The sequence below is a fragment of the Lathamus discolor genome, chromosome 5 (genome assembly GCF_037157495.1).
Source record: "Lathamus discolor isolate bLatDis1 chromosome 5, bLatDis1.hap1, whole genome shotgun sequence".
Classification (NCBI taxonomy): domain Eukaryota; kingdom Metazoa; phylum Chordata; class Aves; order Psittaciformes; family Psittacidae; genus Lathamus; species Lathamus discolor.
Window position 1 is genome coordinate 104949173 of NC_088888.1, and position 23208 is coordinate 104972380.

A 23208-nucleotide genomic window follows, 5' to 3' on the forward strand; every position below is an offset into this window, starting at 1 on the left:
GGCCAGGCTGGACAAGGCTTTGAGCATCCGCTCTAGTGGAAGGTGTCCCTGCCAGTGGCGGGAGGTTGGAACTGGGTGAGCTTTCAGGTCCCTTCCAACCCAGACTATTCTATGACCCAGAAGGAGGACCAGAGAGCACCTTGCCCTAAGTCAGCCATGGGAGGGGAGATGAGCAGGCGCTGTGGTGGTGGGTTGCACTGCTGCAGCTGCCAGTGTGTCCCTGGGCTTACCAGTGTCAGCGGGAATGCAATGCAGGCACGCCCACAGTTCTTCTGGGCATTGGGAGAATCCGACACCGTTTATTAATGCTGGTTTTGATGTGTGCAAGTGTTCATATGGTGTCCAGAAACCAGGTCTTGCGTGTTTTCGTGGTAGGTCAGCTAATATTTTCTCTGGGCCATTGTTAGCGCTATCCGTAATTCAACGACGTGCAGTCCCAGTGTTTTCGCCTTTACTGGTTTAGAAATTATGACACACATTAGTGTTATGGAGCTACTTTTAGTATGTATCCTGAGGGAAGAGGTGGGGCAGTCATGAGGGATGAGGGGAGATCATGAGGTAAAAGCAGGGGCGGCCATGAGGGAAGATGATCATCATGAGGGGACAGGAGAGGTGGCCATGAGGGGTGAGGGGAGAAAGTGAGGGGAGAGCAGAGGTGGCCTTGAGGGAAGATCATGAGGAGGGAGGTGGGGTGGTCATGAGGAGAGATCGTGAGAGGACAGGAAGGGCAACCATGAGGGGAAATTGTGAGGGGACTTGAGGGATGGCCATGAGAGGTGAGAGGAGGCCATGCGGGGACAGGAGGGACAGCCATGAGGGATGAGGGGAGATTGCGAGCAAAGAGCAGGGGTGGCCATGAGGGAAGATCATGAAGGGAGAGTTGTGGCGATCATGAGGGGTAAGGGGAGATTGTAAGGGGACAGGAGGGGCAGCCGTGAAGGATGAGGAGATTGTGAGGGGACAGGAGGAACAGCCATGAAGGGTGAGGGGAAAGCATGAGGGGAGGGCAGGGGCAGCCATGGGAGAAGATCATGAGGGGAGAGGTGGGGCGGTCGTGAGGGATGAGGGGAGATCATGAGGGGACAAGGAGGGGCAGTCATGAGGGATGAAGGGAGAGTGTGAGGAGAGAGCAGGGGCAGCCATGAGGGAATACCATGAGGGAAGAGGTGGGGTGGTTATGAGGGGAAATTGTGAGTTAACAGGAGGGGTGGCCATGAGAGGTGAGGGGAGATCGTGATGGGAGAGCAGGGGCAGTCATGAGGGGGGATTGTGAGGGGATGGGGACGGGGATGGGGGGACGGGGGATGGGGGTGGGGCAGCCATAAGAGGAAATTGTGAGGGGACTTGAGGGGTGGCTGTGAGAGGTGAGGGGAGATTGTGGGGTAAGAGCAGAGGCAGCCATGGGCCGTGAAATAACAGGGTAACAGTTGGGCTCGATGATCTTAAAGGTCTTTTCTGTCCTAGTTGATTCTGTGATTCTATGTGTGTTTCTGCCAGATTTCCTCATGTATCAGTAGCAGTCTGGATTCAATTAGCAGCTACACAGGCAGGAGAAAAGTGAAGCTTAAATGTAGAGTGTGGAGCTATAAATAACACCTCACTGTTTAAACTTTGCAGGGATTCACTTCAAAATGTGCCTGACCTCATCAACTAATTGGATCAATCATGTTGCCTGTGATGTTCACCGAGCCCCTTATATTGGTGGCAGCTGATTCTGTAGCCTGCCTGAGTCCCTACATTAACAGGAGTTATTTTGCAGTTTGTGATCAGGTCTTTGGTTAATTAACTGTGCTTTGGAAGACGATAGGGTGCGCAGAAGACAAACCACAGTATTTCTTGGTAATAATCAGGGCATGGACAGGACACAAGAGGGCACTCTGACCCTTAAAATAACAAAAAAAAAAAAAAAAAATCTCCAACACTGGGCGCACTCCTTGAAGCACAGGCTCCTTCTCAAGACTTTTTTTTTTTTTTTTTTTTAAGTTCTTGTCGCTACCTAAACACTATTAAAAAGGCAGAAGAATGTATCCTTCCCACAGGGATAAGAAATAGAGCATATGTGGTAATTCCAATAACTTCGTGATGATCAAGGAGGTCCCAAAACTGCTGTAAGGCAATGTTCGGGTTACAACTTGGAAAACTGTGATTTCTGATTGACTCAAACATTAAAAGGAATTGACTCTAATGTGGAAGTCAATGTTGAAATGAATCTGAAGTCCATGTGGAAGACAGGTATGGTGTTGCTTCAGAGGTTAAATGAGTCAGACATCATGAGTTTGGAGGGAGTTGAAGTGTGTGACAAGGTAAGATTAAATTCAGTAAAGGATGTCAGAGGCACCTTTTTATTATTTATTTATTTATTTATTTAAGAGGCACTCTTAGTATTTGTTCCCTTATGCAGTGAATTCTTGGGTCCTCTTGAATCCTGTGTGGGTTCAGATGCCAACAGGTGTCTGTGTCCCTGAGTTTCTATAGTTTGAGTGATGGAGGGTGACTTTCTGGAGCCATCTTACAGAAAGGTCCACCAGAAACACCATCAAACAGAGAACTCATTGACCAGTCCAGGCAGCATCTTCAGTACTTACATCAAACTGAAAGACCACTCTTAGGCTGGGAGCATTTACCTCATTCCAGAAACTGGAGGTACTGTCCTTCAGAAACAGTTTGGAACATCTTGAAAACCTAAAGAGACCACTGAGCTGAATGTCCCCATCTTGTTTCCTGAGATGCTAAATAAATAAATAAATGAGGGGGGAAAAAAAAAAATATTATGAAAGAAATCTCATTGATCTTGAAGGGCAAATGTAATCTAAAGACTGATGGGTGAACTCCCAGGTGCCTTTACATTTCAGAGTCAATATTTGTTCTTTCTCCATTTATAACCCCATTACTCTCTCTAGGTGGGCAGGAGATTTCAGAAGGGGACCATTTGTTCTTGATTAATGCATTAATGCTAGTGGTTTATCATAGTAAATTATACCTATTATCACAACCTCCTCAAGCAGGAGAAAAGGCAAGACAAAAAATTATGATCAAATTGCTCAAAGTCACAGCTTCTAGTTATTTTAAACAAAGCAATCCAACTTCTGTACTTCATTACTATATGAACAGTGACTAAACTGTGGAGAAAATGAGATCCAGTATACTTTGCTTTGGAAAAATGTTTTAGAAATCATAACCTTGTTTTCCACTACACTGCTTCAACTGCATGCAGTATTATCACATGAAGATAGGTGGGAGAGAGAAACTGCTGCTTTGTTTTATACCTGGTATATCTAATCCAGCTTCCCCTGGATTCATAGCAAAGCTTTTGCCTGAGAGCTGGGCTTTGTGTCTCTGCTTCCTCCTCAACAGAAGCAGCAGCATCTACGGACACTGGCTTTCTAAGCCAGCTGAAGAAGCCCTCAACTCTTCTAAGTGTTCATAACACCATTTGTGGCAATCTTCTTTTGGTGAAAACTAAACTGTCTCATATCAGCAGTTAGGACAGGGACTCCTTTTAATGAACTCAGCTGATGTTCCTTTAATGTCAGAAGGTACATTTTGCAAAGGGAGGCTCATGTGGAGGCTAGCTAGTGTGCTCTGTTGGGGTAGATTCAGTGAGCTGAAAAGAAATTATTTTACCTGTCACTGCAGGGAAGAAGGTGGTTTGGTTAGTTATGTACGTACAAGATGGGGCTTGCAAGAGAAGCAAGAAATTACCAGCAATGTTGTAATAAATAGAAAATATTCTCCATGTGCAACAACGTCTCAGGTTGAGAATGACTAGGGAAGGGCTGTGCATATAACAGCACCCAGGGGATAACTGGTGGAGAGAGCAGAGAACAAGCACCAGGGTGCTGGACAGGGAAAGGCTGCGGAAGGTGTTGCTGGCTTGTCAATCTATTGCGAATTACAGGACCAGAAAAAATGGAAAAGGTGTTGGAAGCTTGGTGGGCTTTGGTCCCTTTTTATCTTAGCTGAGGTGTTTCTGAGGCAAGTTATTTGTGTATAGAAATGCCACATTTCATACCAGTCTTATGCAGTTCCCTGTTGATTGCAACCACTAAGCTTATGATTAACATACACACACAGCTCTGCAAGTAATGCTGCTGCCAGTCCAGACAGTGTCTAGTGGTGTAAACTCAGACATCTGCAAAGCTCTTGTAAGCCACTGTATAGTCTCCTTCCTTCCTCTGCATTCTTTGTAGCTGTTCCAGTAAGGAATGTTACTGCATTAGGTGTCAGGGATGTGTCTCCAAGCCAGGTGCCCAGAGACAGTAAATGCAGTAGAGTATGAGCTTTCTACAGTGGGAAGTGTCTCTTGCCCTAAAAGCAAGTTAGCTGGAGTTCCCTAATCTTATTGTTGTGGCTATAGAGTGCGAAGGTTTGAATGGCTTGAACTTCAATGCCATTGTAAGTTCCTTCCTGCTTTAAATTACGTAGTCCAGCACTGTCTGCAATGCCCAGCACACCTGGACTTTTTCACTGGACAGTCTCTTGAGACTGTTGTAAAACAAATAACAGGTGATATTGTTGTCCTGAATACTTAAATGCATGTGGAAGCATACAGTTACTCTTGAAACAGTCCTTTCAAATAGAAAAGATAAAAAAAAAAAAAAAAAAGGAAAAGGAACTGTATTTTTATGCACACGTGAAAGGAGAATGTAAACCTTTTCTTTCTACAAATGGCAGACCTAGTCTACTGTTGAATTTGCACTGATGCAAATTTTACCCATTCAGCAGAAAGGCATTTCCTCTGATTCCCTTTGATTTCTTACCAGTTTGTGATCTGTGAGCCAGAGTTTTTTGTGTGATTTGCTGTCTGTACAAAGCTGAGGAAACACCCTGTGCCCCTAGGCAATGATATGCCTGAGGTGAAAGCTGATCTGTCCAAGTCATGCTGGAAAGAGATTTGCTGACTATATGTTCCTCACATGTTCTTGAGCTTTGCCATCTGTTAGACCTGTACTTTGATAAAGAGAATATTAAAAAGGGTTAAGCTTCAGTGAAATCACTTTCCTGCAATCTAGAATTGTTCAAATGCATCCCAGAGGTGAGGATGGGAGGGATTCAGGGAAATGCATTGTTGGTTCACTCTCACAGGAGAAGGCAGCCCTGGCCCTGAGCTATGGAAGCCAGTAAGGTTTTTTTTCATAGACTTCACCAGCTCAAACTTGAGTGCATTCTGTGGTAAACACCCCTGTAGGAACGGTCTGTTCTACTAACCTCTGTCGCATGGCAGGTAGAAGCCTGGACTGTATGTAGCTGTCCTGGAGTCTGGAGGTGGTCTGCAGGATGCACTCTCATTCATGGGCAGTTGTAATCAGGCTTGCCTGGGGAGCAAGATGGAGAAGACAGTAACAGTCTGACCTCGGTCCTGGGTTATTTATTCAGTTCTTAGCCCATGCCACTGTGTCTTCTCCATGACTATTAAGAACTTCTGAAACACTGTGGGTCTTTTAGCACACATCGTCTGACCATGTTCATGCTATCAAACTCCAAAGCCAGATTCCTTCCTGCCTGTTGGGAATGGTCAAAGCTCCTGCTGACTCCCAAGCCACGCTCAGGAACTGTCTGGATGGACAGTCGGTAGGGAAACATGAAATTAAAAGGGAAAAATATAGTGGAGATCAAGATTAAAAGGGGTCTGTAACCTGAAGTGACTCTCGCCTGTGTATCAGCAGGATGGAAACGATTCTCCCTTGGTTACCATAGGTGAGATAGTAGAAAACACATACTACTTCTCACATTGAACCATCTGGGATGTCTCTGCTCTTCAAAGCAAAGACCATCTAGGTCAGGTGTAAAATTCATCCTCTTATCTAACAAGCATTCCCAGAGAGCTATAGAATATAAAAAAGCAAAGATAGCAGTGGCAAAAAAAAAAAAAAAAAAAAAAAAAAAAGCCAGTACATACCATCATCCAATTGACAGAGAAATCTTTCCAGGAAGACTGTTAGGAGAGAACAAATGAGTCCGGTCAAGTGGGAGAATAGTTTCACATTACAGACATAAAAAGACAGTATGCCTGCATAGCAAAAAAGTCTCAGGGAGCAACATCCAAGCAAGCAGGACAGATAAAGCACATGGGAAAGGAAGGATCTAATTCACAGCTGAGGAACTCTGATCCTTGAAATCCTTGTCTCTTGAAATTCTTATGTTATTCACAGTGGAGTACAAAGATGAAGTATAAAGGTGAATCCAAAACCCTGTAGTTTTAGTACTGTAATTAACCCAAGAGCATCGTGTGCACAAGACGCCAACTGAACCCAATCAGATATACTGGTTCCAGATAAATCACCAGACTGTGGAGTATCCTGTAACACAGAGCATGCCATCACTATACTGAGGAGAATACCAGCTGAGAGAGATTTCAACAGCAATTACTTAGAGCAGACATGAGGAGAAAGTTTTCAGCTTTGTTGTGGATCACTCTGTAGTTTCCAAATATTTTAGTTTTGACATTTTTGCTCATTGGAGGATTTTGCATCACTCTGTACAGCATATCCCAGTCTTCTAGTGAGATAAGTGCATCACTTGGGGCCTTTGCTCTACACAGAAGTATGTTAAAGCAACACTCCCAGTCCAAACCTGTTCCAGTATGAAGCAGAGTCCCCCTGGTTTTATGTTTGTTGTGTAAACTGGGGTGATTGACTGACACAAAATGTGAAAACTTCAAAGGCAATCAGTCTGAATATTCTGCACATCTGTTGTGTAACATTGAATATGGAGACAGGGGAAGATCTTATTTGTGAGATACTTGGTGTTGTATTGCAAAAATGCATTATGAGAAGTTCTGTGCCTTCAAACTGATGAAAGCAAACAGGGTTTATTTCCATGAGTAAACCCATCTGTTTCCATAAGGCACTCCCAGGGGAAAGATTAAAAAAAACAAAACAGAACAAAAAGCTGTACTATGCTGGGAAGCTTTGCTATTTTATGTTTACAGGTCTGTCCACCCAGTTTAGGTGGATTTCTATAGGTCTAAATGCGTATATACTTTGTCATTAATTTACATTCATTTACAAGGAAGCAATGTGGCCAAATGAAAGAGCTCTAACTGAATTTAAAAATTAAAAGTATTTAATCTTTTCACATCTCTGACAGTTCCCCCTGGTTTATCTTGAAAAAGTAGTGACCTTAAACATATGACTGAGCTTTGTCCATATGTGAAATGGCAGAATGCAATGGAGGTCTTTTGGAAAGTGCTTTGAGATCCTACAGAAAACACAGTAAGAAGTAAGCAATGTTACTAAGATTTAGAAAACAAGACTAGTTCTAGCACACTTGTGCAAATAAACCTGCTCGTGACTGTGTAAACAAACATGGCTTCAAACCTACATATGGTTCTCTAGCTGAAACCTAATCCTGGTACGGCTCTTCTGCTGACCAGCCCTTCTTCAAGCTGTTGGTGGTTTAGTCAGCAAAGTAGACATTAGTGGTGCAGGGTCAGAGACAAATAGGAAAGCATTACCACAAATCAGCCCTAAAAGGAAGCAAGATCAGCACATACAGCATTAAACTGGGAGTCATCCTAACTGGGTCCATTCCTCATTACCATTTATAAACTGGGTGATATTGGGGTGACAAAATTGAATGACAGATTGCTTCACTGCTCACTCAGTGCCTCAGCTTCCCCAGTTGCAGTTGTACTTAACTGCTTTTAAAGCACTTTGGTAATTTGCATGCATATTTCAGATATTACAGGTTTATGTGCAGCAGGAGAAGGAAAGGAGAAGAGTGGAGTATGAAGGAGAAAGAACATGCAATCAAGTATCATAGTGAAAAAGGAGGAGTGAGGTACAGTTTTCAAGCATCCTGGACTAAAGCTACACTGTGATTCAGGTGCCTAACTCATAGGTTAGCTTTGGCTGGAGAAATACCCCAGGAGGTGGGACTGGTTTGTTTGCCTGTTACTGGTTACTGCAGGGGAAGCTGAGAGGTGCTGATCTCAGGCCTAGGCTCTGTACATAACTAGATGCTATGGATGTATTTGTTTCTTAAGCTGGACATGTAGACCCCATGTACTTTTGGCTATGATCAGGAAGGTATTAAAACCCAGCTCAGACACAAGGCCCTGGGTGTTCCAGAGGGAAGAAATGTTTTTAAGTACACCCAAATGCTGTGTCTAGAAAAACAAAACAAAACAAAAAAAAAAAAGGAATCAATCGTTGTCCATAGTTACTCTGTGGAGAGAAAGAGACAAAATAATCATTCCTCCAAGCTAAAATGTAGCGCTGAACATCATCAGTACTGGCCTTTACCTCCTTGTGGGTGGCTTTGGGGACAAGGGATCCAAGAAATTGTCTTATACATTACTACCTATCCCCAGGAGACTTATTTGAAGGCATGGCTGGATTTCAAGGGCTGTTACTCTTGACAATAAAGATCCATATTGGTGTCCCCTTGATTCATGTTTACCCCATGAGACTGCCCATGGCAGAAAAACCATCCTTTGTCTGTTCTGCAGTTGGGACAGGTGGCTTCTTTCTGTTTGAAAAACACAGCTGATGTTCCCACAAGCTCGAAGGAATAAGGGCATTATGGAGATGGGCTTTAACTGATTTGTCTGCTTCTCAAAGGCTGATGCATATGTATTTATTTGTTTATTTATCAAGAGCTGCTTTCTGCTTTCTTTTTGGAAGGCATCTTTACAAATTTGCTTAAAAACAAAGCCCTCACGTGACACTGATGTAAACTTCCTCCCCACTGGTTTGACTTTATTAACAATAACCTAAAGGACTGCTCGAGCACACTTCCCATGTTTAGCCTTAAACCCTTTGCCACCGGAGTTTTTTCTCTTCCTGGTATACTGAAACAGCCAAACCTAATTACTGTTTAATCAGTAAAATCAACACCTGCTAACAGGGTGGGCTCTTTTCAGCAAATAGTGCTTCCCTTTTCCAGAGTACTGACAAATTCCCAAGGGCCCTATTGTTTCTTTGTCCTGCTGATAAGCAGTTTTGGCTGATAAGCTGGTAATGGGTATGATTATCTCATGCCTATAAGGCAAGACTGGTGGATCTTCCCTTTGGCAAGGGCAGCAGAACTATGTGAGACAAGAATTATATGTAGATGCTAGGAAGCAATTGTCTTGTTCTTTTCTCTAAAACTTTGGTCAATTCTGGAAAGCATGGGTCAAAGAAGTCTGTTATGTAGGATTAAAGTCTCAGGTGAAATAGAGTAAGGCAGTTCGTAGAAGTTCCTGGTCTTTGATTTTGCTTAAGCAGCCCTCTGTGAAAAGGTAAAGTGGCAGGATTGTCTGCAGATAGGAGGGACTGGGTCTATACAGGACCTTGGGGTATGTCTGTGCTGTCAGGTCATCCCAGAGCCAACACTGTCCTTGAGAGGTGACTTAACTGCACCTGTGCTGTGGATCCTCAGTGTGTGAAGAACTGTTTGTGAGAAGGAGGGTTGCTTAGATGCAATTCAGGCCAGACCAGCCTCTGCTTCATGTCGTCTGGGCAGATGGATCATGGAAGGGACTCAAGCCCAAACTCAAGATTTCCCACACTATCCTTGTCCTCACTGTGGTTGATTGGAGCTTGAGCAAGTGGCAATATGGCAAGAAAGCAAGTGGGGCTGTAAGACTTACAGGTCCCTTTGAGGGGGAGCACACAGATCACCTCAGGACAGATTTCTGGTGGAAACAGTGGCTGTACTATTCATGGCAGCACTCTTGAAAATGTCTTTCATGTGTAACCTGACAGCCAGCCTGATTTTTGTCTGAGAACAGCTGAAACATTGTTAGAAATTTCAGCACAAGAAACTCTTTACAAGTGTACTCTGCTCTGAAAAAGAAACAACCCAGCCCTTTGGGTTAAAGTCTCTTACATTTGTTTTCAGCAGTAAGGTGAATGTTCTTTGCAAGTTTCACTTAATTCTATGTGAATGAACAGGACAGAGGAGTAAAAACCAGTTGTGGCATTCGTTGGATGTTCTGACTTGGGTTATTTTTGCTGGATAGAATATGCAGCTGTGTTCAGCAGCTGTCCATGTTCCTGATTCCATCTCCACTTCTCTAACAGCCCCACACAGTGCTGCTCCATAGGTTTGTGTATCTGTATACATAAGCTGCTAAATGGCTGGTGTTGGCTCTGATGAAAACTTAGATGAAAGCTATCTCCTGCTCTCTGCACTGACACTCAACCTCTATTGTAGCCTAGATATGTTGGTTATGCACATTATTTATACGCAAACCTATGCCTGGACTGCCGTTCATGCTGATGACCAAAGCCCAGGATCTCCTTCCTGGGACAACGTATCCAGGGAGAACAGGGTCCACTAGTCCAGTCCACCTGTGTGTCCCCAGAGCTCAGCTCAGTCCTTCCAAGTTAGCATGGCTGACTTGATGCTGCCAGGATATGGATGAAGATCAGGCAGCTCCAAGTAACAGGTAAGATGGAGCTTTCCTTTAACTCTGCAGAGTGAGCAGTGCCTGTGTTAACAGCTAAGACCATGCTAGTTGCAGGTTAAAGTAATTGCTACAGGAGACTGGTCTGCTCTGTCTGAACACCACAGATTAAGATCTTCATGAAAATCCTCATGCAGTCTGATGGAGGGGAGAGGGGTCCAGTGGGATAGAGGGAGGCTGGCATGGCTGGCTGCTGCCAAAAGGAAGGAGGATCTTGGATATGTGGGCTGATACCAGTCCCATCCTGTAATGAGGGGGGTTTGATCCCTTGGCCTGTGCAAAGTCTCCTCCACTGTAGGATCACTTTCAACAGCGGGCACAGCTGAAGAGTTGTCCTGTCACCAGCCTGGCAGGACACCAGTGCTCACACTAATTTCATCAGCAGCCACAAATACCCATCACTCCAAAAATCCTTGTGAATCCAGGCACTTTGTTTTGGGCTGCCTCTTTTGAAAATACTGCTCATCCTTCTGTCTGTCTGTCTGCACCAGGCAGACAAGATCCCAGGGTATCTAAACCCACAGCAGCCAGGCTTCTCCAAACAATCTTCCCCACAAAACCCCCCCAGATTCTCCCCCCTAACAGCTTGCGGTGCTGCTGCTGGACAGATGCACAGCAACAGTCCACAGCAAATTTGGGTGAAGCGATGGCTTTTAGGACCCTGGGACCTCCGCCAAGCCTCAGGTAGGTCTGGCTCATTCGTCAGCCTCCCTCAGCCGCGATTCATTCACTCCCAGGGATGTGTGTGTGTGAATGTGTGTGTGTGCTGAGCGCCTTTCCTTCCCTGCTGCTTCCAAGCGATGTGACTAACGCTGTTCTCCGGGCAATGAGGAGTACTGGATTGGGACGGAAAGCACTTTCTTTTTCTCCGGAAGAAAACAAGCCTTGAGGATACTTAAGGATGTGCTGCTCAGATGTGTCTCTCACCTCCACCTTCCTCATAGGACTCATGTGCTTGGCAGCTTTCAGCAACTTTACAAAGACTTCTGCAGACTTTTCAGGTATGGGAGAAGAGCTGATCCTTTCGTACACTGGACGGCTGCTTGTTACAGTGTTCAGGAGCAGCTCAGGGGAAGTAAATGTGAGCAGATCTGGGGTAGTTAAGTGGGGAGTAATTTTAGTCTTTTAAAAATAAGCTGATGAAAAGCATCTTCTGTAAGAGTATGTTGAGTTTGTTAAAAGCCTTTCTCAATAGCCCTTCACAAAACTGTTTCAGCAGAGTTAGTCCCAGCAACTTTGGGAACAAGGAAGTGTTACTTTGTGTAAGTTTGTTATAGGTTTTGTGCTGTGTTTCTTTGTGAAGTGAAAAGAGCTAGGTAGGAGATTGCGAAACTCTAGGGTATAAATTATAGCTAATGTAGCAAGACCAAATTATTTTATAGGGGGTCCCTCCTCTTAACATAAGGCTCCTGACTGTTGTAAAAGCCTCCTGAGCTAAATATGTTACATACACAGAATTAATTATATAGAGCCTGTTTACTTAAGCCAGGAGAAGTGTCTCATTTCTAAATAATTTCTGAATCTCAGACTGCTTACAGCAGTTGTTTTGAGTTGTGTGAAGCAAGTAAATACACAGCACTTTGAAAGTATGAAGTCCCATAGAAGTTTTGTAACTACGTACAGCTGTGTAAGTCACTTTAAAATTACGTTTCTCTTTTCTTTTTTTCTTTTCCTTTTTTTTTTTTTTTTTCCCTGTGCATATGCATGTGGATCAGAGAATGTAGCATCTCATTTTACTGTTAATCAGTGTTAATTAGTTGGCTGGGAAATGCCTAGTGAGGGTCACTTTGCTTTTGGGATATCAGTTCTAATATGGGGTCTAAGACTAGTGTGAAGAACTAGCCTGGCATGTTTTTTAGGGGTGTGTTTCAAAACTCTTGTAGTGTATAAGAGCTTCTAATTATAGTTTGCTGATGAAAAAGTGCCATTTGCAAGAGCTGAATCTCACCAGTCTTGGGATTCAACACATTTCAACCCTGTTATTCAGTGCCTGAGAGTGCCTATGTTCCTCGCAAGAGATTTGTGTTAGAAAGGAGGAGCTTGTGGTGAAGCTGGGGTAGAGTATGTACAGTAGCCTAAAGTCTTAATGTAAATTGAAGGGGTCTGGCTTGTAATTCAGTCTCCTTTGGAGGCAGATCAGTCCCAGGTACTGCCATTCAAGGCAGATATGCCTCTGAATGGAAAGGACTGAGGAATCCCCCTGTTTGTTTCTAGTGGTTTTTTTAATCTCTTTTTTGGCAATGAGCTTTCTCTGTTCTCCTCCTTACAAACAAGTCAATACAGAAGGGGTGAATTAAGTGGATATGACAGGAGCTAGAGCTTCAATAGGGAAAATACTGGTGCTTCTGAAATATAGATAAACTTTATCTATAATCTGGCTATCAGCCAGATCAAATTGCTAAGCATTAAAATGTGCAGGTGTCCCAGAGTAAGGGTACTTTGTATTGTGTGTATACGACATAGCCAGAGTAGTGGAAGCAAATTGATAAATTTTGTGATGCTGGCAGTTGGGGTGGGCAGATGCTGTCCTCTTAAAAAAATTGGTAAGAAGGTTGCTGATAACAAATCATGTTTTCTGCAACATCCAACTGTACTGTCACAGTAGAGAGAAGGGGGGTGGCTTAAAACCCTTGTGTATGTGCATGGCAAGGCTGAACTCTGAAGCAGGGTCTGTAATCCCAACAGCACAACCTCCCTTGAGTTTTCACAACTGTTGAAATCTTCTGCCAGATCCAAGCTATGTTTCCTGAAAGCAGGCTTGACAAATATCTCCATTCTGGTTGGACTGACTGTACCTTGCAAGACAGGAAACATGGTTTGTTACAGGAAAAAGCTGCACCCAGTGTGTAGCCGGTTGTGTAGCAACTCAAATATGGTTTTGTTAAGTTCAGGAGCTGGGTAGCCACAAGATGAAGCTGGTAGGAAAAGGTACAGCATTTCTCAAATCACACACTATGCTTCCCCAATAGATTTTGCAGAGATTCCATTTGTCTCCCCCCAGTCCTCAAGGGCATGCACCACGTGCCTCTGAAAGAGCAGTTGGCCAGATAACACTTCCTATCTGAAGGAGCACCTTGTTTGTTACTGCTATCCCTATATATGAACTGCCAGCTGGCAAGTAACCTTTTTGTTTGTTGTACAGCCTTTGCCTGTAATGGTTTCTGGTCACATATACTTTTTCTGCACTTCAGGGTGTTCTGGGTTATTCTCTGGTGTGCCTGGAATTGAGCAGGTGAACATCTTTGGGGAAGCCTTATAGCTTTACCATATACCATCCCACCTAGAGGTGATGCATCCAGCACATAAATTGTCTGCATTCCAATGAGATGAAAGGATTTGTATTGGTTATTGCTGCTGAGGAATGCAAGGCTTGCTGTGATCCCCTAGAGGTTTCTGTAGCAGTTTCACTGCTGCCTACATGCTGCGTGGAGATGAGACAGCTCATTGGGATGTAAGGACTTTTCCAGGCTGCAAATAGCAGTACTGTCTAGAGAGAACAGCTGATGCCTTTTGGAGAAGAATGTTTGGGGTTTTTTTAAACTCAATCCTGTAGACCTTTGTTTAGCAACAAAGCTTCTCTGGCTTCTCAGCTTGCTTCATCTTGCACTACCAGGGAGGTGCTGCTGTCAGTAATAGGTCATGGCCTTTTCATGGTGGGCCAGGCAGAGGGCATTGATCCAGCCCTGGAAAGAGACAGCTTAGGAACAGCCAGTGAGCTCTAATCAGATCACAAGAAGCGCTGATCTGACTCCCACACTTCAGCTATGTGGTAGGACTGGCTGAAAGACTTATCAAGAATTGCACACCTAGGCAAGTCCAACTGCTCCCAGGACTTTCCCACTGGCTGGCTTTCCAGAGTATGTGTCTCCTGGCTGAAGGAAGATTTCTTTTTCACATAGGCCATAACAAGGCACCCTGAGAAGGTTCCCAGAAGTGTGGTGAACTGAGTTGGTCATGGGAGAAGCCCAGGAAGCCCAGGTAGAACTAGTGAGAATCCCTGTTGTCTCTGCTCCCAGGCTTCTGAGCACATCGTCCCCACACTGTGTCTCCCTCCCTCCTGTCTGAACAGATCAAATGCCACAATGTTAACATGATGAGTGCACGTCCTGCTGGGGACTGGTGCAATCTGAGATGTAAGAATTAAAATTCCTTTTAAGTGAAGTATTTGAACTATGTGAAGAGTTTTGAAGTTGTTTTCTTTAATAGTTCTTTAAACATTGATGTTTGCAGGAGGGTGAGAGAGTAGGAAGGGGGTCCTTGGGGAGAGCGAGTTAAATTATCAGGCACTTTGCAGCCACTTCTTAAGAAGGCCTGGACTTTTTCTCTGTGGCTGCTTGTAGTATGGGCTCTTGATCTAATCTCATTCTGTGATCAGTTCTTGTGCTCAGGACTCTTTGAAGGCTTAGGACCTAGTGTCTTGATGTGTCACATACCCCTTATGTTCAAGGTGACACTTGAAGACCGTGATGAGGTGTGGGGAAAGAAGTTGGTCTTTTGAATCTCTGTGCTTTAACTATAAACCCTTAGTCCGAATCTGAGTCCCAGCAATGGACTCTCCAAAATTTTTGCTGGTTGATAAAAATTCACCTTTGTTTTAGCCCTTGTTGATTTGTGGTGGGAGCCTAAGACGAAGCAATGTCCTTGCCCTGCCAGAGAAGCTATGCCATAGCTCCTCCGTGTAGGGTTTGAGAGGCAGTGTTCCATGGCAGTGTGCAGAACTTGCTCTTTAGAAGGACTAGGTTAATGAAAATGGGGCCAAAATTAGTCTTTGGTACTATTTAAAATGCCCGGTCAAAAGCTTAGTCACCAGATATTGCTCATATCCTGTGTGCTGTCTCTAGCTCAAGCCATAGGGTTCCTGCCTCCGAAGCTAAATCATGAAAACACATGTTGAATTCTGCTCTGCCAGCCAAGGTGACCATTTAATTTCCAGCTGCATACCTGCAGATAATTAGGCTTATGTGATTATGATGCCATGCTCCAATTCTCCTCAATACTTTTCTCATTCGTTAGCTGACTTCAAGCATGTTGGATAGAAAGGTAGTGGCATCAGACCTATGTGATTGCTGTGAGTTTCATATTAATGGAGACACACCCCTTCACTACTGCTATGGTGCAGGAAAGGTTGTGCTAAGAACTCAAATGTTAGTAAACAGCAGAGAATCCACTGCAGTGACCTAAGCCAAAAACTTAGGGTTTTAGGCATGGAAAGAGCTTTGATGAGATCTCCCACCTTTTCTGACACAGCTGCAGGACATAAAGCTGTAGGAATAACAGCTCCAGTTGTGCTTGTCCCTCTGGGCCTGCTTTAATATTTATGTTCTTTGCACTGTATTTGGCACAAGCTGGATGTGAGCAGCACTTTGCTTAAGGGAGCTGATCCGGTGTGGAGCCAGATGAATACTGATAATTCCCATTCACACCCTGCAGGTGAGCTCTAGGTAGCTTTTGGGACCTCTCCCTGGAGGCTCTACCTGGCATGAAAGCACAAGTAGTTTTTTGTTTCGTTTTGCTGCTTTTTTCTCTTTTCTCAAAAAATGGCAGGTTTCAAGTGAAAGCTGCTTTTGCCACCTTCCTGCTAATTGGCTCAGTGTGTTTGTTTGAGTTGATGAGGGCTGGAGTTGGGAGGGGAAAGGCACTTCTCCCTGATTGCATTTAATCAGTCCATAATAAAGGCAATTTGTTTGACAAGTCCATTCACCAAATTATCACCAAAATCTACATGCTAACAGCTTCTGTATGGCTAACAGCCCTGAATGGGTGGATGGTGTCAAGGGGGTTTGGGGATTTCCCTGTGTTGAAAGCTGCAGCCTGTGAAAGGGGGATTTTCAAGAGAAAGGGAGATACAATTTCTTTTCCAGTGACATGGTGTAACTCAGTAATGAGGTTTGAGCTTTTGACCCCAAGAGCAAACAGACATCCTGTAGACTTCCTTTAAAGACTGGACCAAACCCAGGCCACCTCCATACCTTCTCTTTGTGGAGGAGTCTGAGTGATGAGGTTGGATGGGCCTCAGGTTGCTGCTTGAAGAGGTCCTTGCCCCAGGCAATGTTTTCCTCCTCAGGTGGAGGTCATATCTGCCAACCCATCCATCACAGCTGTGTGGTGAGCTGAAGTTTGGCTTACTGAGGGAGGTCTGTGCTGGGGTGGAGTTTCGCTTTGCAGAGGTGACAAAATCCAAAGCCAGTTAAAAAGCACTGTTGGTCCCTTATGGTAATGTTGTGGAGATGTGGCTGCCTGGTGAGCTGTAGAGGATGGGTCTGGGGAGCTGAAGGGGATGGCCGAATCTAGCCACCATGTCTGAGTGGTTCTAACAAGGGGGAGGTGCATCAGCCTTGAGTCAGGTATGTCTGTCTGTCTCTCAGTGGGAAGCAGTCTAAAGACCTGAGAGGTGTTGGAGGAGGAAATAAATAGGCGGGTTGTATGTGTGTCTATCAAGCAACCATTCTGCTGTTGGGAGAGGAGGAGAGGAAGCAGCTGTGCAGAAGCTGGGGCTATTTTGCTGTTAGTTTGCCAGCAGGGATGCAGCTTTGTGAGCATCAATGTATCATATTAAGTAAAAGTATAATCATAGAATCATAGAATCCTAGGTTGGAAGGGACCTCTGAAGATCATCTGGTCCAAACTTTCTTGAAAAAGCATGACCTAGACTAGATGTCTCAGTACCCTCTCCAGATGAATCTTAGAAGTGTCCAGTGTTGGGGAGTCCACCACTTCCCTGGAGAGGTTATTCCAATGGTTGATTGTTCTCATGGTGAAAAATTTTGCTTTTGTCTCCAATCAGAATCTTCCAAAGAGTAACTTGTACCCATTGTCCCTCATCTTTTTTTTTGTGACCCTTTGTAAAAAGGGAGATTCCATCTTCTCTATAGCAAGTGTCTGTGCATTCCTGTCCTGAGGCCTGCTCCAGAAAACACCATGGATTTCCCAGCAGTTGTGATGATAATGCTGTGAGGGAGAACTTGGCACTTCCTGACTCTTCAAATATTCAATGTTTGCTTTTACTGACAGCTGAGGGGACCAAACTGAGCTTCAGGAAGAGAAGTACATGTTTCCAGCTCCCTCTGTTTTTTGTCCTGGGCTGTGACCAAGGTGCTGCAGGCCTGTAGAGACAGGAGGCATTGTCAGGGATGGATGGATGGATGGATGGGGTTGCTCTGTGTGCCAGGATGTCTTCTGAGGGGTCTGTGTGAAACCTCATGCAGGCAACAACTTCAACCTCAAGAGCCATATGTCCGCATCTGGCTCGAGCTATGTGGAAAGCTACTGTTGTAGCCGTCAGAGCTGTCAGCAAGAGCAGAGACCTCAGGGATCCTAGCATCTATGTGATGATTGGCAATGTTGATGTAGTATATACTAATTGCCATGGCCCAGAAACTGATCCACTGATGGAAACTTGTCAGTACCAGGAACACTTTAATTAGTATTATTAACAAACAAACACTGAAAAACTCACTGTGGTAATTTTAATCACTTCAGAGTATCTCAGGTTGTCAGTGTTTACTGAATCCACACCGTATTTGAGGAAAACGTTCTTGCAGTATTATTCTTATGCTTGTCTGTTCTTCTATTCTCTTATGTCTGTGTGTTATTAGGGATATAAATTGTGCAGATTTAATGAAAGTAACTATTTATGTGTTCAGGTAACAATTACGCCCTCATTTAAGACCCTGTGAAAGCAGGTTTTATATAACATAAATAGTTTGGTCAATTGAAAAATAAAATGTACATTTTCTCAACTTATATTTAGAAGCTAAAATGATAATTTAAGCTGGGTGGTGGTGCAGAGTAAACTCAGTCTCTGCAGGGGGAGAAAAACTATGTATTTATGCTAGGCACTTTTGCTGATTCTTTTGTTGGTGCTAATTTTAATGTAGCCTGATCTCCCAAGGTGTTTGGTGTTTAGAACTGAAAATTGGACTATGCTGTTTTTAAGGTGGGCATGCAATGATTTAGGTGGCCAACATCAGGACTGTTTACATGGTGTGTTTGCGCATGCATAGATTGAACTTTCTGCTTTCTATTCCAAGACAGCAATCCCCGTCCCTGTGGGGGACCATTTGCAGCAACCACAGTGTTTTTTTTCTTTGGTTGGTTTTTGTTGTTGGGGTTTTCTTTTTGTGTTCTTGTCATTCCTTTTTATCCTGATACCCAAGACCTTCCTAGATTCAGTCTATTTCTGTCTCTTGAAAGGTATGTGGCTGCCTGCAGGAATCAACCCAATGTGCTGCTCAAAGCAGTTCAAGATGGGTTTTGTTCAGGTTGGTTTGGTGCAATACTATAAGGTTCCTGTGTCCTTGCCAGTGCTATGCCTCACTGATCCAGTATTGCTGTTGTCTGGGATTTTTGTACTCTTTCCAAGAGAGAGGCAAGGGCCAGATTCTGCTCAGCTGTGAGGCAACTTTGCTGGCTTGCCAAGAGCTTTGCGGGATGCGCAGCAGCACATAAGTTAATCCCAGCTCATTCTTGCTGATTAAATCTAATATTAAAGTAATAATTGTGAACATGTTTAAGAGAACTACTTGGATTACCTATTATTATTACTTGTTTATTTACTTAGCTGCTCCTTTTGCCTGAGGGAAGATGGTGAGTTGTGTTTCTCTCAGTCTGGGTTTGGACTGATCCAAATATGCCTGGCTTAGCTCATTAACTAAGGATATGAGCTCATTTGCAGTAAACAAATATGTATGTTTTCTCTTTTTGGGATGCTTAATGCTTGGCTGCCTGGAACCCAGTGTGTGTCCTGTTATGTCAGAGAAATGATGGTTTGGCAGTTCTGAGTTGCACAGTAAAATGTGTCTTGGCTGAGACTCTTTGAATACACTGTGTGCTCTTGAAATGTGTTAGCAGACACTGTGGTACCAGTGTTGATGGGTCTCCTTCTGATGCTAAAGCTTGTTGTACAATAATCATTGTTGAATCCATCTGGATCCTTGCATGAAAGTGGAGCAGTGTGTGGGGCCTACAGTTTGGTCTAACTCTCTGAGTGGTCAGGTTTCAGATGTGTATTTGGATTAACAGATGGATGTAGCATTCTGCTGAAGAATTTGCAGTAGGTGTTTTCCAAGCACTTTAGTTGTGATGGGCAGGGGAGGCCACATCCACCAGCTGGCAAAGTATCCCATATCCTTAACAACGGAGGAAGAAAGAGATAAAAAAGATATTTCCATTTCCTTTTTTAAATGTTACATTAAGAGAAGAAGGCCTAGAGCCCTAGAGTATGAGAAGCTTCATCAGCCATTTACAATCAAAGAACTTCACTACGTGCTTTTGTGCCCCATCTTTTGATGTAGTATAAGCGCACTAGTTGTCAGCAGGGATGTTCTTCACTCCTCCAGCAGCCCATAACAGCATCAGAATTCTCAGAGTGTGAGAGAGGGCTGCTTTCAGGTAAGTTATCCTAAATCCTCATTAGACTATGTACCTGATGGTGCTGCTTGTCAAAAAAGGGGCCATTCAGACCACCTACTCTGAGACTCCCTGTGTGATTGTGTTATTTTCATCTGCTATCAGATGCCTCTGGTTCTGGTGCTATGATATTATCAACGTGTTGTATTAGCTTCGAGGGTTTAAAAGGGGCTTTCACTCCAGCAAGTAAATATAAAAACAAACATAGCAGTGGGGGGATTTTCTGCTATGTTTTTGCTTTGTGATTTTTGTATCACACTGTGGGCTGGGGTGACTTGCATCCTGTGCCTAGGACCTGTAGGCTCCACTGTGATCCTTTATTGCTTGCTCGTCTGTGTGGTTATGAAGGTTGCTTTATGGCTGGTGCTATCCCTGGCATTCATTTCCTATGTTTGCTGTATTTTACAAAGGCTTTTGGCTCACACATTCTCCCTTGAATCTGTGTTAGGCCAAGAGTGTAAACACTTAATGCAATTAGACTAGTAGGTGGTAGATTTGAGCTGCTGTAGCTGAATTATGTTCAGTTTTGGGCTTCAGTCATTGGGGAATCCCTTACCTCTGTTATCTGTGTGGAGCCTCTAAGTGCAGTGCCGCTGTGACCATGGCAATGCCCATAAGATGCGATGGGACGAAATCATGCACTTTGTTTTTGACGAAGTTAAGCTGTTGCGTGGAACGTTGAAAGAACAACATTAAGGTTGCAAACTGAACATTTGGAAGTTAAGAAATGTTAAAATTAAGGTAGTTTTAACTACTTGAATGAATCAATTTGGGGTTTTACATTATGAGTTACTTTTTAATGAGAATACACTATTTTCTACCTCCTTAGGACTCCTGTGTTGTGCAGTGCACAGGAAAGTTGCTTCGCAATGTTTTTTGTTTTAATTCTTCTGGTTCATTATGGCACTACATGCTTATTTACCCTGTGTTATTTAAACTCTATTTTGCTTGTTGTGAGAGTCATACAACCAGAGATGCACTTCAACTTCCGGAAGGAGAGTCTGGAATGTTACCTTGCATTGCATAAGTGAGATTCAAGGCAGGGAGATTAGCTTCAGGAGCTCTAACTGCCCAGTATTTCAGAGATTGTTCAGTATCTCCCTTTTTGTCCAGAAGCAGCCTCTTACTCATTCTCTCAAGCTGTGATAGGCAAGAAGAAATGTGTCGTACTTAATACACAGTTCCTTCTCCAGTGCTGAAATGCATTTGAATTAACAGATGGATGTCGCATTCTGCACATGGACTGCACAGATTAAAATGAACATTGCATTTGCAAAATCACATGCACTTAAATAAGTGGTGGGTTAACCCTTGCAGGCAGCTAAGCACCACACAGCCTTCCCATGCTTGCCTTCCCTTCCCTACCCTGAGTAGGAATAAAAGCAAGAAAAATCATGGGTCTAAGTAAAAAAAGTTTTCGTAAGTAAAGAAGTGGAAGAAAAAAGGAAATAAACAAAATAAGTGACACAAAGGCAACCACTCACCACCTGCCACAGGTATGCTGATGCCCAGTGTAAGATGGCTGACTTATATAAATCCAACTCTACTCTGTTTTATTGCTGAAAGTGATGTTATATATCATTGAATATTAATTTGGTTAGTTGGGGTCATTTGCCTTCTTGTGTCCCCTCCTAACTGCTTGTGCAGACCCCAGTCATTTCACTAGGGTGTAGAGTGAGAGACAAAGCATTGATGCTGTGCAAGCACTGTTCAGCAATAGCTAAAATATTAATATGTTATCACTACTGTTTTGATCACAGATCCAAAGCACAGCACTATACAAGTTGCTACAAAAAAACCCCACCAAAACAAACCCCCATCATAGCCAGACCCAATGAGCTAGGAAAGAGCAACTTTACACCTCTTTTTTTATATGTAATATGAGCTAGGGATGGATATGATAGTAAGCTCAGGTAAGATCTAAGCCCGTAAAGTGCAGTTGTAAGAAGGGTCTGATTTTTGCATATTTTTTTGTCTTGGAGCAGTCATGCTTTGAGGATTAATTTACTTGGGATACGAGTACTTAAAATTAGGTTACATATTTGGGGCCAGTCCTTGGAATGTATTCCAAGAGAGCTTTAAAAATGATTTTTAAATATATTCCCTCTCCAAATTTTTGTTTGTTTCTTTCCCCTCATAGGAGAAAAAAAATTAAGTATGTTTATTCAAAGGACAAATGATTCTCTGATGCAAGTGATATCACTAAAAATAGAATCCCTGGGATTTGTCCAGTTTAGATTTTCTGTAGAATTTTATTGTGTGGTAACCGCTTGGAAACGAGGGTGTTGATCTGGCTGTTTCCAAAGCACATCTGTCTCTTCACCTATCTTTTGTACACGGGCTGCTTCTGTTGTGTTAACACTGTTTGCTTTCTGGTTTATGTGTTCATCTTAATTCCAGCTCAAAGAGGTTAAAGTTTTGTAAAAGTGAGTGGAGCAGGGAAGTGGCTCCACAGTTGATGATGAAGCACACATCTGTGACCCACGCTGTGCTCACATGTTAGTTTATTGTTAGCCTCACAATAAAGGATAGCACTGCTTTTTGTTCAGCTAAACAACTTTGATGGAATGAATTGTATAGAAAAAAGAATAGATGAAGCCTGGCTGTTATTTGCCAAAATGTTCTTTGTTTTAGCTGCATTGTGTGGGATGCAGAACTCCCAGAAGAGTTCTCTATAGCAGCCAAGGGGAGCTGATGGATTGGATAGGGAGGGAAGAGACAGAGGTTCAGCAAGAAGGGGTGAAAAAAATTTCTGATTCTTCCTACCTTTTAGATTTGCTTGTCTTTAGGTGACAGCCCAGGCTTTCAGTTTGGCTATACTATTAGAGTAGAGGCTCTGCTATGCCAGTAAGTTGCACTGTGAATGCAGTTGGTGCCATTTGGTTCAGAGTTAGCATGCAGAAACAGTAATTAGAGCACTTTGGCAATGGTATAGCCAGAGGCTGGTGTGTAAAGATCTATCAGCAGCTGCAGGAAGCTGACTGCTTGGTGTTAGACAATCCATTTTTCTTGCTGGATAGATGAAAATTACATTTTCTTTATCTCTCTTTTCTTTAACATTGTCCATATAATTGGAGGGCAGGGTTCAAGTTCAAACTGATAAGATTATTTTCCTTCCCTAAACTGCATGACAATGGTCCCCTTGGCAAATTAAGCCATGGATCTCCTTTTGCTGTAATGGGAACCAGTCTCATTAGAAACAGGGCTGGATTAGTGAAGAGTCCAACCTACCATATAGATATGCATTCTGACCCCAGCAGGGTGAAGTGCCTTTTGTTCACTCCAGCCTCCTCTGCATTTTCCCATCGCTTAGACATCTGTGTGGTGGAGCTGGTGGTGATTATTTCTGCTTAAGAAAAGCCTGCTGGGGGATGAAAAGGAGGTTGGTTGACCAGTGTGATATC

General features: G+C 43.5%; 1 protein-coding gene across 6 annotated transcripts in view; it reads left to right on the forward strand.

The window, feature by feature from the left end:
- The first annotated feature begins 10320 nt into the window (after window positions 1-10320).
- The window catches only part of EVA1A (eva-1 homolog A, regulator of programmed cell death), a 211752-nt gene continuing 198864 nt past the window's right edge, over window positions 10321-23208 (forward strand). The window contains exons 1-2 of one of the 6 annotated variants that reach the window (XM_065681766.1): window positions 10321-10378; window positions 11341-11397. In XM_065681766.1, coding sequence (XP_065537838.1) covers window positions 10351-10378; window positions 11341-11397 — 85 coding nt within the window. In that variant the 5' untranslated portion in view covers window positions 10321-10350. Of the gene's footprint in view, window positions 10379-11241; window positions 11398-16654; window positions 16741-23208 lie in introns of those variants that run through there. The other 5 variants (XM_065681767.1, XM_065681764.1, XM_065681765.1 and 2 more) reach the window with 5 other exon arrangements.